The sequence below is a fragment of the Coregonus clupeaformis genome, chromosome 13, assembly GCF_020615455.1.
Source record: "Coregonus clupeaformis isolate EN_2021a chromosome 13, ASM2061545v1, whole genome shotgun sequence".
NCBI classification, from domain to species: Eukaryota; Metazoa; Chordata; class Actinopteri; order Salmoniformes; family Salmonidae; genus Coregonus; species Coregonus clupeaformis.
In genome coordinates, this window is record NC_059204.1 from 21,185,617 (window position 1) to 21,205,158 (window position 19,542).

The following is a 19,542-nucleotide window of genomic DNA, read 5'->3' on the forward strand; positions in this document are numbered from 1 at the left end:
GAACAAAGGATCCAATTCTGGAAAGTCGTATTTCTGGTCGTAATGCTGGTAAGTTACCGCCGCTCTGATATCCAAAAGTGATTTCCGGCTGTATTAACACAAAAACAATTCTGGCCTAATAATGTAACACACAAAAATGTATTTACTGCAAAGTTGCTTAGGAGCTAGAAGCAGAGCTGCCATGTCTGTCGGCGCCATCTCTCTCTCTCTCTCTCTCTCTTTCTCTCTCTCTCTCTCTCTGTCTCTCTCTTAGTGGGGTGTTAAGAAGAGTGGCAGAAGTCAAATAGGATACAGGGATACTATGGCCTTTGTGTCAGTTTGAATTTGGTTGAGGAAATATGTATCTGCCATATACATAGTAATGATGTAGTAGGGAAAGTGATGCATTTTAACCAATGCATCTGCAGCATCCAATGCAATACAAGTACATCAGTGCATTTTCAAAGAAGACATTTCCCACTATTTAAACTTCAGTCTTGAAGACTAATATGAGGGTATATCAAGCCTCTTCCCTCTTCCTCACCCCGCTGGGGGTCCTAGCTCACCCTCTTGCCCCCTCCCCTTTCCCTCCAGCCCATGCAGGGGTGTTTGTTTCTCAGAGAGGGCCGGATGACCGAGGGGGGCCGATCTCCTCAGTGTGTCTCAGCTGAGCCTGTGTTCTGTTATGTCCAGCCCAGACTGAGACTCCCAGCCAGGCCATTCTGTTTGCCTTCTCCTCATTGTTCCCATCCTAAACAATAAACAAGGCTTTTATTTTTATGTTTTGATTAATTGAATAACTCGCTGTCTGAGCTGCTGACCCAAACAACATCAAAGACTACTGTGATAAAAATCCTTGGGAAACCAGAGCAGGTTCTAAAAGGCTATCAGAATGAAACCTTTTGTTTTAAAAGACTGTATTGAAAGTGATTAACTGTCTGTGACAAGCAGTGGATTTCAGTTCAACTGAGATAATTGAATTGTCATTCAAACAGATCATTTGTCATGATGATAATGTCTTCTGCATCGCCTTTGACCGAGGAATATAAGTATGATCAGCTCTGTTTGACGTGCATGTGGACGTGCGTGTCTGTGTGAGCTCCACAAACAGTGAATGTTGATTTCCTGTGAGAGCAAACCCTCTCCTTTCCTCCACTCAGAAAGGCTAGCTAGCTCCCACAGGGCCTAGTCAATCAGAGCCTCCTTAAGGTATTTGCTGATCGATCGTCTCTTCTGAGAAGCTGACATTTGAGATGTGCTGACAGCAGTCCCATCCAGCACACTCCTCGCCTCCAGATGTTGACACACACCAATGGAGAACATCCTTCAGGTCCCAGTGTGTGTTTGTACGTTTGTGTGTGTGTGTGTGTGTGTGTGTGTGTACTAATCTTGGTCACATTACCACAGTGTTGCGTTTACCCCTTCTCCCCCCTCTACCCTGGGGGGTTTTGATCTCTTCATCACCATGGCGACAGCACGGCCACCTCAAGCTCTCACGTCAGTGTGTGTGTTGTTTACCACGTTTACCGGTAACTCTCTCAACGGTTGACCTTGTTAGTCGTCAGAGTATGGCCAGTGGCACGAGCCGTTGACAAACACCCACGCACGCAGGCAAGCACGCATCACCTGAGTGGGCGCATGCATAGGCGAACATTGGCCATGGCCAGGCCATCATCACTGCTCCATATAAGGGGAGAGGGCTCAGGTGGGATGTACGGGTATATCAACACATACAGTGCATTTGGAAAGTATTCAGACCCCTTGACTTTTTTCCACATTTTGTTACGTTACTAAAACGGACTAAATCATTTTTTCCCCCTCATCAATCTACACACAATACCCCATAATTACAGAGCAAAAACTGGTTTTTAGAAAATGTTGAAAAGGAAATATCACATTTACATACAAATGCCTTCTGTTTAATTTTTCTGTATTTATTTTTCTGTATATGTTATGTATGAATGTATGTACAGTCGGAAGTTTACATACACCTTAGCCAAATAAATTAAAACTCAGTTTTTCACAATTCCTGACATTTAATTCTAGTAAAAATTCCCTGTCTTAGGTCAGTTAGGATCACCACTTTATTTTAAGAATGTGAAATGTCAGAATAATAGTTGAGAGAATGATTTATTTTAGCTTTTATTTCTTTCATCACATTCCCAGTGGGTCAGAAGTTTACATACACTCAATTAGTATTTGGTAGCATTGCCTTTAAATTGTTTAACTTGGGTCAAACGGTTCGGGTAGCCTTCCACAAGCTTCCCACAATAAGTTGGGTGAATTTGTGCTGACCACTCCAATACCTTGACTTTGTTGTCCTTATGCCATTTTGCCACAACTTTGGAAGTATGCTTGGGGTCATTGTCCATTTGGAAGACCCATTTGCGACCAAGCTTTAACTTCCTGACTGATGTCTTGAGATGTTGCTTCAATATATCCACATAATTTTCCTTCATCATGATGCCATCTATTTTGTGAAGTGCACCAGTCCCTCCTGCAGCAAATCACCCCCACAGCATGATGCTGCCACCCCCGTACTTCACAGTTGGGATGGTGTTCTTCGGCTTCCCCCTTTTTCCTCCAAACATAACGATGGTCATTATGGCCAAACGGTTATATTTTTGTTTCATCAGACCAGAGGACATTTCTCAAAAAAGTACGATCTTTGTCCCCATGTGCAATTGTAAAAAGTAGTCTGGCTTTTTTATGGTGGTTTTGGAGCAGTGGCTTCTTCCTTGCTGAGCGGCCTTTCAGGTTATGTCGATATAGGACTGGTTTTACCGTGGATATAGATACTTTTGTACCTGTTTCCTCCAGCATCTTCACAAGGTCCTTTGCTGTTGTTCTGGGATTGATTTGCACTATTCGCACCAAAGTACGTTCATCTGTAGGATACAGAACGCGTCTCCTTCCTGAGCGGTATGACGGCTGCGTGGTCCCATGGTGTTTATACTTACGCACTATTGTTTGTACAGATGAATGTGGTACCTTCAGGCATTTGGAAATTGCTCCCAAGGATGAACCAGACTTGTGGAGGTCTACAATTAGTTTTCTGAGGTCTTGGCTGATTTATTTTGATTTTCCCATGATGTCAAGCAAAGAGGCACTGAGTTTGAAGGTAGGCCTTGAAATACATCCACAGGTACACCTCCAATTGATTCAAATGATGTCAATTAGGCTATCAGAAGCTTCTAAAGCCATGACATCATTTTCTGGAATTTTCCAAGCTGTTTAAAGGCACAGTCAACTTAGTGTATGTAAACTTCTGACCACTGGAATTGTGATACAGTGAATTATAAGTGAAATAATCTGTCTGTAAACAATTGTTGGAAAAATGACTTGTGTCATGCACAAAGTAGATGTCCTAACCGACTTGCCAAAACTATATTTTGTTAACAAGACATTTGTGGAGTGGTTGAAAAACAAGTTTTAATGACTCCAACCTAAGGGTATGTGAACTTCCGACTTCAACTGTATGTATGCATGTGTCTGTATATACACTACCAGTCAAAAGTTTGGACACACCTACTCATTCAAGGGGTTTTCTTTATTTTTACTATTTTTTACATTGTAGAATAATAGTAAAGACATCAAAACTATGAAATAACACATATGGAATCATGTAGTAACCAAAAAAGTGTTAAACAAATCAAAATATGTTTTATATTTGAGATTCTTCAAATAGCCACCCTTTGCCTTGATGACAGCTTTGCACACTCTTGGTATTCTCTCAACCAGCTTCATGAGGTAGGTACCTGGAATGCATTTCAATTAACAGGTGTGCCTTCTTAAAAGTTAATTTGTCGAATGTCTTTCCTTCTTAATGCGTTTGAGCCAATCAGTTGTGTTGTGACAAGGTAGGGGGGTATACAGAAGATAGCCCTATTTGGTAAAAGACCAAGTCCATATGATGGCAAGAACAGCTCAAATAAGTAAAGAGAAATGACAGTCCATCATTACTTTCAGACATGAAGGTCAGTCAATACGGAACATTTCAAGAACTTTGAAAGTTTCTTCAAGTACAGTCGCAAAAACAATCAAGCACTATGATGAAACTGGCTCTCATGAGGACATCCACAGGAATGGAATACCCAGAGTTACCTCTGCTGCAGAGGATAAGTTCATTAGAGTTACCAGCCTCAGAAATTGCAGCCCAAATAAATGCTTCACAGAGTTCAAGTCACAGACACAACTCAACATCAATTGTTCAGAGGGGACTGTGTGAATCAGGACTTCATGGTTGAATTGCTGCAAATAAACCACTACTAAAGGACAACAATAATAAGAAGAGACCTGCTTGGGCCAAGAAACACGAGCAATGGACATTAGACTGGTGGAAATTTGTCCTTTGGTCTGGAGTCCAAATTTGAGATTTCTGGTTACAACCGCCGTGTCTTTGTGAGACACGGTGTGGGTGAACGGATGATCTCTGCATGTGTAGTTCCCACCGTAAAGCATGGAGGAGGAGGTGTTATAGTGTAGGGGTGCTTTGCTGGTGACACTGTCTGTCATTTATTTAGAATTCAAGGCACACTTAACCAGCATGGCTACCACAGCATTCTGCAGCGATACGCCATCCCATCTGGTTTGGGCTTAGTGGGTCTATCATTTGTTTTTCAACAGGACAATGACCCAACACACCTCCAGGCTGTGTAAGGGCTATTTTACCAAGAAGGAGAGTGATGGAGTGCTGCATCAAATGACCTGACCTCCACAATCCCCCGACCTCAACCCAATTGAGATGGTTTGGGATGAGTCGGACGGCAGAGTGAAGGAAAAGCATCCAACAAATGCTCAGCATATGTGGGAACTCCTTCAAGACTTTTGGAAAAGCATTCCAGGTGAAGCTGGTTGAGAGAATGCCAAGAGCGTGCAAAGCTGTCATAAAGGCAAAGGGTGGCTATTTGAGGAATTGCAAATATAAAATATATTTTGATTTGTTTAACACTTTTTTGGTTACTACATGATTCCATATGTGTTATTTCATAGTTTTGATGTCTTCACTATTATTCTACAATGTAGAAAATAGTAAAAATAAAGAAAAACCCTTGAATGAGTAGGTGTGTCCAAACTTTTGACTGGTACTGTATGTATGTATATTTTTCTACTGCTCTAGGGATATAATTATTGTTTGGATAACCTTATTTACTATTATGTATTGATTTTTATCAAAAAAAATGTCAACTCTTTATGCGATGCGCACTGCAGAGAACACCGGAAGAAGAACTATCACTGAATTATCACAGTGAATCAAATCAAATCAAATCAAATCAAATTTTATTGGTCACATGCGCCGAATACAACAGGTGCAGACATTACAGTGAAATGCTTACTTACAGCCCTTAACCAACAGTGCATTTATTTTAAACAAAAAAGTAAGAATAAAACAACAACAAAAAAGTGTTGAGAAAAAAGGAGCAGAAGTAAAATAAAGTGACAGTAGGGAGGCTATATATACAGTAAAATAAAGTGACAGTAGGGAGGCATATATACAGGGGGGTACCGTAGCATAGTCAATGTGCGGGGGCACCGGCTAGTTGAGGTAGTTGAGGTAATATGTACATGTGGGTAGAGTTAAAGTGACTATGCATAAATACTTAACAGAGTAGCAGCAGCGTAAAAAGGATGGGGTGGGGGGCAGTGCAAATAGTCCGGGTAGCCATGATTAGCTGTTCAGGAGTCTTATGGCTTGGGGGTAGAAGCTGTTGAGAAGTCTTTTGGACCTAGACTTGGCACTCCGGGTACCGCTTGCCGTGCGGTAGCAGAGAGAACAGTCTATGACTAGGGTGGCTGGAGTCTTTGACAATTTTGAGGGCCTTCCTCTGACACCGCCTGGTATAGAGGTCCTGGATGGCAGGGAGCTTTGCCCCAGTGATGTACTGGGCCGTACGCACTACCCTCTGTAGTGCCTTGCGGTCAGAGGCCAAGCAGTTGCCATACCAGGCGGTGATGCAACCAGTCAGGATGCTCTCGATGGTGCAGCTGTAGAATTTTTTGAGGATCTGAGGACCCATGCCAAATCTTTTTAGTCTCCTGAGGGGGAATAGGCTTTGTCGTGCCCTCTTCACGACTGTCTTGGTGTGTTTGGACCATGATAGTTCGTTGGTGATGTGGACACCAAGGAACTTGAAGCTCTCAACCTGTTCCACTACAGCCCCGTCGATGAGAATGGGGGCGTGCTCAGTCCTCTTGGTCACGTTGAGGGAGAGGTTGTTGTCCTGGCACCACACGGCCAGATCTCTGACCTCCTCCCTATAGGCTGTCTCATCGTTGTCGGTGATCAGGCCTACCACTGTTGTGTCGTCGGCAAACTTAATGATGGTGTTGGAGTCGTGCCTGGCCATGCAGTCATGGGTGAACAGAGAGTACAGGAGGGGGACTGAGCACGCACCCTGAGGGGCCCCCGTGTTGAGGATCAGTGTGGCAGATGTGTTGTTACCTACCCTTACCACCTGGGGCGGCCCGTCAGGAAGTCCAGGATCCAGTTGCAGAGGGAGGTGTTTAGTCCCAGGATCCTTAGCTTAGTGATGAGCTTAGAGGGCACTATGGTGTTGAATGCTGAGCTGTAGTCAATGAATAGCATTCTCACGTAGGTGTTCCTCTTGTCCAGGTGGGAAAGGGCAGTGTGGAGTGCGATAGAGATTGCATCATCTGTGGATCTGTTGGGGCGGTATGCAAATTGGAGTGGGTCTAGGGTTTCTGGGATTATGCTGTTGATGTGAGCCATGACCAGTCTTTCAAAGCACTTCATGGCTACAGACGTCAGTGCTACGGGTCGGTAGTCATTTAGGCAGGTTATCTTAGAGTTCTTGGGCACGGGGACTATGGTGGTCTGCTTGAAACATGTTGGTATTACAGACTCAGTCAGGGACATGTTGAAAATGTCAGTGAAGACACTTGCCAGTTGGTCAGCACATGCTCGGAGTACACGTCCTGGTAATCCGTCTGAATTATTGTAATGTTTGTTTATGTGTCAATTAATCCCATAAGGGATGGGTTGCCAACTGGCGATTTGACACGAAAATAAAATGTAATTAATGAATTACCTAATTCATTCATTCATACAGTGTAAGTAATTTATTTCATTTTTAATACATTTGCAAACATTTCTTAAACTTATTTTCGCTTTTACACAGTGGCATTTGTTTTTCAACATCAAAAACTGCATTAAATCTGCCATCCTCTTTTAGTTTGTATGTGACAGGATCACAGGAGGATGGTGTTCAAAATCAAACACATATTAGCCAAGTTAGCCCTTCATCGTGATCACTAATGACCCTGGATTTATTATGCTATGTGATATAATACAGTAGCTACTAAATCAAATCCTAGCATATTAAATGTAACCTATCCCAGTAATTATTATTGACCACAGTAAATGGTTGTAATAAGGCTCTGCATCCCCAAAAGGAATAGAGCTTCATAGGATGCGTCCCAAATAGCACTCTATTCTCTATTTCCTACTTTTGACCAGGGCCCATAGGGCTATGGTCAAAAGTAGTGCACTATAGGGAATATGGTGCCACTTGGGACACACAGTGGTTTTCATTTTAGAAGGGAAATAATCCCCCTCTTGATTACAGTGGTGCCTGTTTCTCCATCTCAGTTTAATTAGAGTCTTGTTTGACCACAGGCCTTATAACAATACGGCTGTGGTATAATAATAACTGACCCCTCCCGTCCACTCTGGCCAGGGGGAGGGGCTGTCTGAGAGAGAGAGCTGACCCCTCCCGTCCACTCTGGCCAGGGGGAGGGGCTGTCTGAGAGAGAGAGCTGACCCCTCTCTTCCACTCTGGCCAGGGGGAGGGGCTGTCTGAGAGAGAGAGCTGACCCCTCTCTTCCACTCTGGCCAGGGGGAGGGGCTGTCTGAGAGAGAGAGCTGACCCCTCTCTTCCACTCTGGCCAGGGGGAGGGCCTGTCTGAGAGAGAGAGCTGACCCCTCTCTTCCACTCTGGCCAGGGGGAGGGGCTGTCTGAGAGAGAGAGCTGACCCCTCTCTTCCACTCTGGCCAGGGGGAGGGGCTGTCTGAGAGAGAGGCCATTCTGGCTCCACAGACAGATGAGATTATATATGACGACAGTTTCTGACACCTACCTCAGATGAACCGTGCAGCGGAGAGGACACGCGCACGCACACGCACTCTGCACCGGTACCCCCCTGTATATAGCCTTCCTACTGTTATTTTACTGCTGCTCTTTAGTTATTTGCTTTTATTCTTTAAAAATACAATGCATTGTTGGTTAAGGGCTTGTAAGTAAGCATTTCACTGTAATGTCTACACCTGTTGTATTCGGCGCATGTGGCAAATATAATTTGATTTGATTTGACACACACAGCAGATTCAATATTCCTACAGGGCTAGTCAAATATGGCCTCTTCAAAGTGACGGTTAATTATATCCCCATTACATTACCTCTCCAACCCTGACAACATGAATTACAGCTTTTAGTCCTGTTAGTAGGGAAATATCACCTCAAGACCCACCTTACTAAATGGAGCAAAAGAGGTATCCTACAGAACAATACACTGGAATCTGTTGAAACTGAAAGGTATAAACCCCACTAACCTTTAAAGTTACAGTTTGGGATCTGGGAATCAGAATCTGTTGAAAGGTTTATAAACCCCCTCTAACCTTTATCAAACCAGAATGACGGTTAGGTAGTGTTATGATGAGTTTCTAGGGTATCAAGTAATTCATGATGCAAGGAGATATTTAACACTTAGCTGGGAAGTTCATTTAATATTTAATAGGTACCAACTTGATACCCGAGAAACTCATCATAACAGGTAGAAAGAGGAGGGTGATCTCAACTGCCCAACCTCCAGTTCTGTGTAACACTATCAACACAGTTGCCTCAGCCTGGCTAGCCAGCAGCCTTAAGGAGAGGTGTTTGACAGTGACAGGACTGTGTGTCTCCAGACATTAGCAGGTAATTAGTGGGCTTCTGTTGGACCAGGGCCAGTCGGCCATGATGGTGGAACACCGTTGGTTGTCTGCTCTGACCTTTACTGGCCTGATATTAAGCTTCATTTGTGGCACAGCTCCAGCAGTAACCTTTTCCTTTCACCAGGCAGACCACCATGTGCTCAGAGGAGGCCCGTGGCCATGTCCGTTCCTAGTACTGGAATGTAATTTTAGAATTTGAAAATGACGCCGAAGACATCAAATTAATCAATGAATGAATCAATGAATGAATGATTTAGACATGGATGGCTGTTGTCCTGACACAAAAACATAGATGTTTCTGCAGAATTATGCAACACTCAATGTTAACCCTTTACACTCGTACCCGTATACGGGTTGAAAATGGCAGATTTGGACACTGATAAGCGCGTAAATTGGAACGCAGTGGCTGCACAGTAACATGCTATACATGATGTCAGAGCTCTGGGTCTCCGCTTCACAGCTCTGTATGGGTTTTGACTGACAGCCGTTCTGAATTCGAGCACCCTGCGCGACAAGAAGTTGCCCGCCATCCCTCCCGCTAATTGGGCAACTTTTGCAAATGTTTTGTTGTCTGAGTGAGGGAAATCTGTAAATTAAGAGGACTCAATGTATTTTAAAAGATGAGACATTGAGGATTATAATAAATACTGCTTTGATGTCAAGCAAGCCAAACACCCGTGAGTCTATATGTGCACTTCACATTTCCATATCTTAAAACTCATGTCATATACAGATGTAGGATCTTAATTTGAACCAGTTTGCTACAGCAGGAAAATAATCCTGCAGGAAAATAATCCTGCAGCAACAGGAAATGTGAATTATTATAATTCATGCACATTTTGTTTAGGGGTTAATCCATTTTTAGTTAGGGCAAATCAAGTCTGACATTTTAAAGTGATCAAAAGGGGACCATCGTGCTCTCCCAGAAGCTTGGCTGGTGCGTAAAACCCTCAAATTCTGACAAACAAAAGGTGTAATGGGTCTGCACTCAAAAAGATGTTGCATAAAACTTGCTTCATTTTTTGATTTTGTTATTATCTTCACTGCATCAGGGATAGTGTACACAGACATTTCTGCTTTGCAGCCTTCTTTAGTGTGTAGGTACAATTGTATTTTAATTCAAAACAGCATTTGTAGGGAACAAACGATGAGCAGCAGGTGCTTCTAATCAGGGTTGCCACTCATCTTCCAATCAGGGATGTGGCTTTTCTGGCCTACCTGTATACAAGTTAGTCACAAAGAAATACAGAATTATAGGGTATGGGAGCGGGAACGAAGGGCAATTCATGAATCAATTGACTTAGGTGTCTGCTCACTTGGATACATTATACCAATTAATGAGATAGCTTACGACAAAGGACATCAGGCTCAGCCGTTCATAAATATGTGGGACTGACTCATAAAATATATGCAAAATCTGATATGGAAAGTGTTCTTGTAAAACAGTCTAAATTGGGCCTATAGGAAGGAGGTGAAATCTAGTTCTTTGTTTAAACCGTGTGGCGATACAGAATTGTATTTATATATCCACATGGCTTCTCTTTGGAGTAATTTGTTGTCGTAATCACGTCCTCTGTGTGGTGGATGAACCTTTTACATCGCAACGCAACACAATTCATTAATAGAATGAGTTTGTTCTATAAAGTGTCTAGCAACTGGCAAGGTGATAGCTTGACGTCTGATAGTGGATTTATGTTCTCCAAGGTGTATTTTCAAGGCGCGGATGTTTTTCCAATATAAATCTTATTGCAAGAACACTGTAACATATAAATAACTCCTTTAGTAGTGCAAGTTATACATTACTTTATCTCATAGGTCCTAGAAGTCTGAAAGTGGAAATTACAAACTTTAGAATACTTTTTAAACCTTGAATACACTACAAGTTTGCAAATTCTCAGCTACAAAAGAGTGATCAAATTAAGATCCTACATCTGTACAGTGTCAACGTTTAAAATCACTATGTTTGATGTACAGTTACAAGATGACATGGCATCATAGCCTGGGTTTCACTGAACAGAATGAGCTTATGTTTGTCTATAAATTATGTTCACTGTGGAACACGCACCTGAATGCACTCATGACTCCTTTCTATGCGCAAAAAAATTACGATCTCTCTATGAATTGCCTTGTTTTTTTATTTTATTTTATTTATTTCACCTTTATTTAACCAGGTAAGCCAGTTGAGAACAAGTTCTCATTTACAACTGCGACCTGGCCAAGATAAAGCAAAGCAGTGCGATAAAAACAACAACACAGAGATACATATGGGGTAAAACAAAACAAAGTCAAAAATACAACAGAAAAAAAAATATATACAGTGTGTGCAAATGTAGCAAGTTATGGAGGTAAGGCAATAAATAGGCTATAGTGCAAAATAATTACAATTAGTATTAACACTGGAATGATAGATGTGCAAGAGATGATGTGCAAATAGAGATACTGGGGTACAAATGAGCAAAATAAATAACAATATAGGGATGAGGTAGTTGGGCGGGCTAATTTCAGATGGGCTGTGTACAGGTGCAGTGATCGGTAAGGTGCTCTGACAACTGATGCTTAAAGTTAGTGAGGGAGATAAGTGTCTCCAGCTTCAGAGATTTTTGCAATTTGTTCCAGTCATTGGCAGCAGAGAACTGGAAGGAATGGCGGCCAAAGGAGGTGTTGGCTTTGGGGATGACCAGTGAGATATACCTGCTGGAGCGCATACTACGGGTGGGTGTTGCTATGGTGACCAATGAGCTAAGATAAGGCGGGGATTTGCCTAGCAGTGATTTATAGATGGCCTGGAGCCAGTGGGTTTGGCGACGAATATGTAGTGAGGACCAGCCAACAAGAGCGTACAGGTCACAGTGGTGGGTAGTATATGGGGCTTTGGAGACAAAACGGATGGCACTGTGATAGACTACATCCAATTTGCTGAGTAGAGTGTTGGAGGCTATTTTGTAAATGACATCGGCGAAGTCAAGGATCGGTAGGATAGTCAGTTTTACGAGGGCATGTTTGGCAGCATGAGTGAAGGAGGCTTTGTTGCGAAATAGGAAACCGATTCTAGATTTAACTTTGGATTGGAGATTCTTAATGTGAGTCTGGAAGGAGAGTTTACAATCTAACCAGACACCTAGGTATTTGTAGTTGTCCACATACTCTAGGTCAGACCCGTCGAGAGTAGTGATTCTAGTCGGGTGGGCGGGTGCAAGCAGCGTTCGGTTGAAGAGCATGCATTTAGTTTTACTAGTGTTTAAGAGCAGTTGGAGGCTACTGAAGGAGTGTTGTATGGCATTGAAGCTCGTTTGGAGGTTTGTTAACACAGTGTCCAATGAAGGGCCAGATGTATACAAAATGGTGTCGTCTGATTAGAGGTGGATCTGAGAGTCACCAGCAGCAAGAGCGACATCATTGATATACACAGAGAAAAGAGTCGGCCCAAGAATTGAACCCTGTGGCACCCCCATAGAGACTGCCATAGGTCCAGACAACAGGCCCTCCGATTTGACACATTGAACTCTATCTGAGAAGTAGTTGGTGAACCAGGCGAGGCAGTCATTTGAGAAACCAAGGCTATTTAGTCTGTCAATAAGAATGCGGTGGTTGACAGAGTCGAAAGCCTTGGCCAGGTCAATGAAAACGGCTGCACAGTACTGTCTATTATCGATCGCGGTTATAATATCGTTTAGGACCTTGAGCGTGGCTGAAGTGCACCCATGTGAAAGCCTAACACTGTAAGATCATATTTTATAACTTAGGTAGTCATGTTGGCAATAGAACAAGCTTTCAAATTATGCCCACCTGATTTTAAATGGGCCGTTTTTGGATTGCGTAAACAACAACAGTAATTGTGTGATGGCAGGGATGCAGATTTGTGTTCCAAACAAAACAACTACAAGTGTGCTTGCTGTAGTTCCTCAACGGCACAGCTGGGAAAGCTCAAAAAAGCACCTTATAGTTGAAGACTCTTCTTTGAGTCATAAAAGTGCATTGAAATTACTTAGGAACTGTGCACACTTTGGAGAGGTGTGTGGCCACTTGGAGACACCAGTTAGACCTCTCACTCAAACCCTTGTCATTTTTTGCACCTACCCCACAGGAATATTGTTATCATGTTACTGAATGTATCCAGAGTAATGTCGTTATCAACAAATGCAGGGAAAAGTATAGTAAATGTAAAATGCACATAAAATAAATCAACAGTGTAATGTTTGGATTCAGTCTTGTGTCAGGTGAACTGTTGTGTCCTCAACTTTGGTCTAATAATTTCCCCATAATCTCCAAAATGTTCCCTTTCAATTGCTACCATGCTTATACATATACTTTTTATATGTCTTCTGTAAGAAACATTTCAATTTAGTCCTATCCATATAGGCCAATTCCCATGAGTGTAAAGGGTTATTCATTCCATGTACAGAAATACATTCCCATCCAGCTATTAGCCAAAGCCTCTTACTGCATTCCAGAAACCAGATTATTCTCTCCAGCAGAACCACTGAGTGTAGAAGGAGATCATAGAATACTGGTAGGTGCCAATACCCCACAGCTAGAACCATTCAGATACAGTTTGTGTTTGTAATAAACTCAGCAATAAATCAGAAATCAGATAAGCAGTCACAAGTCTCCATCAAGATTGGGACCATGTCCATCTCCCAGTTAAAGGAGATCATAGGTGCAAATACAACAGCCATTGTACAGTTTAGTAGAGCCCATTCAGATGCATTTTGTGTGCTTGAGGAAGAAACTAATCTACTCTAACGTTCACTAGTCTCTATTAAGATCAGACTATCTGCTGACCCGATATCTCATCTCCTGGTCTGCTGTTTTCATCACAGCGGATTTGCAGTGACTTAGGAACACAGGCAGTGAGTCAGAATGATGAAAAAAAGTACCACTGGAACACTGTGCACCCATGCCAGGGAGAGGGCATGGAGGGATAACTCAACGTTCACAATCCTGAAAACAGGAACTATTGATCTGAAAACTCATCCAATAATTTCTGACCTTTTATCAGACGTAATTAAAGCTAGGAAATGTTTTGCCGTAAAGTCACCTTTAACCTTGTCTTAACACACTTATTGCCCTAAGGCTCTGTGCTTGGTCGAGCAAGGTACAGGAGTCTGTCAATTGACTGAACTCAAACCCCTGGACAAGGTCGTCAGTAGGCTAAGTAGAGCAGTGGTGTTGGACTCTGTCCGAAATGGCACCCTCTTCCCTAGGGTGCTATTTCAGTTGCAGACTTGGTGTTACTGTAAGCTAGCTAGCACACCCCATACTGCGACGGAATGTAGCTAAGAGGGAGAACAGAATGGTGCAGAGACCAGGCAGACCCCCAACCCCCTTCCTTAGCTTTTGTTTACCGGCTTGAACCAATATTCCCTCTGAGAGTGTTAGCGACATTAGCTGGCCTGGCACGGCACACTGGCCCTCACACATGATGTAGGATCACATCACAGAGACCCAGTACTAATCCCACTGGGCTTAATGGGCTCCTTAAACTGGCTATTAGCGGAAGGCTAAGCCAGGTGAATGTGAGTGCAAAGGATGTTGGACACAGGGCCTAGAAAGGGAACACACACATACTCACACTCATGCACACTAACACTTACATGTCTACTCAGACACACACGTGCACACACACGCATGGACGCAAGCGCACACACACACACTTGCATTTACACGCCAGTTCCGTACACACACATCAGGTGATCATGGAACTCAGGAGATGATCATGGACTTGTGGACTACAGGAGACAGAAGAGGGAGCATGCCCCCATCCTCATTGACAGGGCTGCAGTGGAGAGGGTAAAAAGCTTCAAGTTCCTTGGCGAGCACATCACTGAGGACTTGAAATGGTCCTACCACACCGACACCGTGGTGAAGAAGGCACAACAGTGCCTCTTCAACCTCAGGTGGCTGAAGAAATTCGGCATGGCCCCTAAGACTCACAAACTTCTACAGATACACCATTGAGAGCATTCGGTCGGGCTGCATCACCGCCTGGTACGGCAACTGCACCGCCCTCAACCGCATGGCTCTCTAGAGGGAGGTGTGGTCAGCCCAACGCATCACAGAGGGCACACTGCCTACCTTTCAGCACTCGTGTCAAGGGAAGGCCAAGAAGATCATTAAGGACCTCAGCCACATGAGCCACGGTCTGTTCACCCTGCTACCATCTTACAGACAGAGACAGTACAGGTGCATCAAAGCCGGGACCGAGAGACTGACAAACAGCTTCTATCTCCAGGCCATCAGACTGTTAAATAGTCACCATTAGCCGACCACCGCCCGGTACTCTCCCGGCACCTTAGACACTGTCACTAGCCGCCTGGTACGCTGTACTGCACCTTGAGACTAATGCCCCATGTTTATAGAGTCATTGCACGCAGGTCACCTCATATTCTGTTTATATACTGTTGTTTACTCACTGTGTATGTATATACTGTACTCTCAACATAGCTTATCCTAATATACCTACTACTGTACATACCATTTTATTTCCAAATGATATACTGTCTATACACACCACATATTTACATTCTGGATTCTCACACATGCTCACTCTACTTGGATTGTTATTTCTTGATTTCTTGTTTAGATCTTTTGATTATTTGTGTATTTTTTATTGTATTTGCGAGACATTCTACTGCAATGTTTGAGCTAGTAACATAAGCATTTAACTGCATCTGCCAAAACACCTGCAAATCTGTGTACGTGACCAATAAACTTTGATTTGATTTGATCAGTTCCACTGTATTCTTTGAGCTGAATCACTTTGCTTTGATTTTCTGACATTGATGATATCATCTTATATCCACACGGTGAGGACAGGTGAGGCGATGGTTTGTCTGTAAACACAGCAGGCTATTATGTCAAAACAGCCTAAAACCTCAAATATTATAAGTCATGTGTTACTGGCCAATCTTTAAGAACCTCATTTTTAGTCACAATAGTATTTAATAAAGAGCAAGTTAAACAACAAAGAGATTCTTAGTAAGCTGTCTCAATGTGAGACTAATAAGGACATAGTACCGTAAAGGGGATTCTCTGGTACTTTTGTATACTTTTTAGCCAGTAGTTCTGAAAGTGGACCCCGAAAATGGTGTACTATGTCACATATGTGCAGATATGTGCACAACGTCATTACTCTCTCTCTCGCTCTGCTGTGGGTGCATCATGTGCATCTTGCTAGCTGTCACTCCCCATATGGTGAGGGCCTGAAGCTTATTGGTTTAACTCAAATTGCTAGGAGGCATGGCCCACGTGGGAGAAAATTTAGGAAAATTGGCACAGCACAGCTTCCAGAAAAACAGTTGCTTTCAAACTAGGGATTTTGTGGCTAATTGAGGTAAGACAGTAATTCTGCTCATAGATTATGCATGTACTGTATGAACTACACATTGACACATCCAGCCCAAAGCGGGAGGTTTAAAAAATACTTAGAAGTCACCATCTTTAAGATGGCTTCCCTATACTAAAGTGTTACCCACCAAACCTTGGATTGAAGGAACATTCACTGCACAGTATGGCCTCTATAATGTATGCAATTTTTGGGTGCCTGATATCTAGAGAGGGCGAGATAGGAAAAGAGAAAAAGAGTGAGCAAGAAAGTAGAGAGAGAGAGTGAGTGAGAGAGAAAGAGATAGAGAGATGGGGAGAGAGAGATAGAGAGAGAAAGAAAGAGAGCGGGAGAGAGAGAGGGAAACAGTGACAGATAGAGAGCATTTGATGGGGTTATGATTTGAGTCTCTGACCCAGGGCCCTTACCGGATAGCCTTCTGTTTTCTTCTGGCACCACTTCAGTAGTGCGTTCCTCTTAGATCCCCCATACTCCCGCGCCAGTGCAGCCAAGGGGTCCTTTCTTTCCACACTGACACCAGGGACAGACACGGCAGCCATGGACGGAGAAGGAAACAACAGTTATGACATCTGACCTGTATGTGGGGACGTGTCTCCTCATAAAACCAGCAACCTTATATCAACCTCATATACACACACACGTGCATGCACACACACACACACACACACACACACACACACACACACACACACACACACACACACACACACACACACACCCTGGGGCTGATGTGATCCCCTGGGCTGTCGTAATGAAAGCTAATCAGAGAAGAGTAGTCTCTGTGGCCATGGGAACATCAGGAGACACTCTGGTCATTGCTCTCACTTAGCAACATGGTCAACATGAAACACATGCAGTGAGTTACAACAACTGTAGCTTGGGGAGTCGGGAATTGTCTTAACAAATGTTGCTGTCGAAAAGCCTGTGTATGAATGTGACATACTGTAGAGAAAACAATACCAAGGAGCAACAAACATTTCACATGCACAATCTAGCGTGTTTGTGTGTTGTGTGTGATGAGATTTTAATAGTAGGACATTGGGTCACCCAAATCACATTAGTTATGCATCTTAGCATTAGCTCAAGATAAACAATGACAGTCAGTAAAAACTGGGGCAATCAGGCGATAGATACAGATATGTTCAGTGACCCTACTGTAATCCTCTCCCAGTTCATCACTGATCTAACAGTGAATCGAAGGTGTGAAAATGTTGTTGAAACTGTGTCACTGAGTATGACTGTCACTGACTGCATGATTGTTAAGATCTATCAGTATGAATGTGTATGAAGGTGTGTGTCAGAAAGTGTCATCTACTCTATGTGTATAGAACGGTGGTGATGTATGATGTTACAGGTGATACATGAACGTTTCTGTAGTTGTGCGCTCTCTTTCTCTACAATACTTTCTCTGTATTTGTACTTTGCTTTGTAGTAGCAAGAACAGTACTGTTAGCTAAAGTATGCACAAGCACAGGTACAGTACATACGTGTGTATTAGTTTTTGTGCCAGAGTGCCTCTGAGTGTGTCTCCAGGGTGGAGGGCCCCACCTGAGCTTGCTGTTGTTCCTGTTGTATCTCATGGAGTGGCTGCAGCTGCTGAGGGTTGCTGGGGACTTGATGACCGACTCCAGTGAAGGACTCTTCCTCATAAGGCTGTTGGGCTTCAGCTCATCCCCAGAGCCCCCATACTTATCTAGGAAACACAACATCAGGAACCAGGGAGGAAGGGAGACGTGGACAGTGAGATACAGCACATATTTCACAGGAAGGCCAAGTTCTCTCCCTCCCCCTGAAATCTCTATGGCCCATAGAATACTACTGATCTGAACATCATAGAACAAGACCAAAGTAACATAATGCAGCTGTAGTTCCAACTAAACATGCATTGTTTCAACTTAACAAAAAAACTAGGCTAATCAGAGTAGACATTTGAGTTTGAGTCATTGGCCAATCCTTGGTCAGAGCAATGAGTAATTCAATGCTAATGTTCGGTCACAATGCACTTCATCAGAATACAAAAGGATGGGACTGCTGTTTGCAGGATTAGTTAGTTAGATTTATACTCTGATACTGTTTCTACAGATGTAGGATCTTAATTTGATCACTCTTTTGTTGATGAGAATTTTCCTGCACAGCAGGAAATGCAAACTTGTAGTGTATTCAAGGTTTAAAAAGGCTTCTAAAGTTTGTAACTTCCACTTTACATTTCAGACTTGATTTGCCCTAATTTACAATGTATCAACCCCTACAAAATGTCCATTAATTATAATCCCCATAATTATTTACATTTCCTATTGCTGCAGGATTATTTTCCTGCTATAGCAAACAGGCTCAAATTAAGATCATACTGTACATCTGTACTTGCCTTTTCCACAGAGTCTGTCACTTACCTGGATGAGAGAAATCTCCATGGTTGATCCTTTTCTCCAGTGTCTTTGAGAGTGGTTTGATAGACGAATGCCTCTATACAAACCAAAACAAAACAGACTTTTAATGTCATGTCCTATTCATGTCCCACACATACTTTACTCAATGGCTTTATAAAGGTATTAAGTAGCTAGTTTATAAATGGTTAATTATTAGTTTATAGATCATTTATAATTCGGTAACAAACAGTTATAACACATTGGTTGATATTGTAGTCCATACTGAAGAGGTACTGTACCTGAATGGGGGAGACAGCAGCTGCAGGTGCTGTGCGGACAGGGATCCCACTTACAAGGCTTCTAGGTGAGGAGTGCATCTGTACTGTGTGTCCAGGCCCAGGTCCATCTGCAATGCCCAACACATGAGTGTACATTAGCCACGCCACAGGGTGGACATTTAAGTGGAAAGTGAAAGAGGAAGTGATTAATTGATACCGTATTCCATGATTATGTCCCATGGACTCCTATGACTGAATCTTTTACACCCTGTTAAGCAAACAGACCTCTAAGGTTTTATTTATTTATTTATTTTACCTTTATTTAACTAGGCAAGTCAGTTAAGAACAAATTCTTATTTACAATGACGGCCTACACCGGCCAAACCCAGACGACGCTGGGCCAATTGTGCGCCACCCTATGGGACTCCCAATCACGGCCGGTTGTGATACAGCCTGAAATCGAACCAGGGGGTCTGTAGTGACACCTCAAGCACTGAGATGCAGTGCCTTAGACCGCTGCGCCACTCGGGAGCACCCGTGTACTAAGTCCTCGGCCCCGGGAAGCGGTGAGTATGGAGCAGGGCGCTGTAAAGCTCACGGCCGAAACCGGTAGCCACCTTTGCC

The 19,542-nt window shown here is 43.1% G+C and overlaps 1 protein-coding gene across 1 annotated transcript in view; it reads right to left on the reverse strand.

Annotated features, from left to right (window-relative positions):
- LOC121578883 (cytospin-B-like) overlaps window positions 1–19,542 on the reverse strand; it is a 64,803-nt gene that overhangs the window by 43,790 nt on the left and 1,471 nt on the right. Inside the window, exons 3-6 of the mRNA XM_041893203.1 lie at window positions 18,940–19,046; window positions 18,665–18,737; window positions 17,823–17,967; window positions 16,682–16,784 (exon numbers count right to left, since the gene is read on the reverse strand). Coding sequence (XP_041749137.1) covers window positions 16,682–16,784; window positions 17,823–17,967; window positions 18,665–18,737; window positions 18,940–19,046 — 428 coding nt within the window. The remainder of the gene's footprint in view (window positions 1–16,681; window positions 16,785–17,822; window positions 17,968–18,664; window positions 18,738–18,939; window positions 19,047–19,542) is intronic.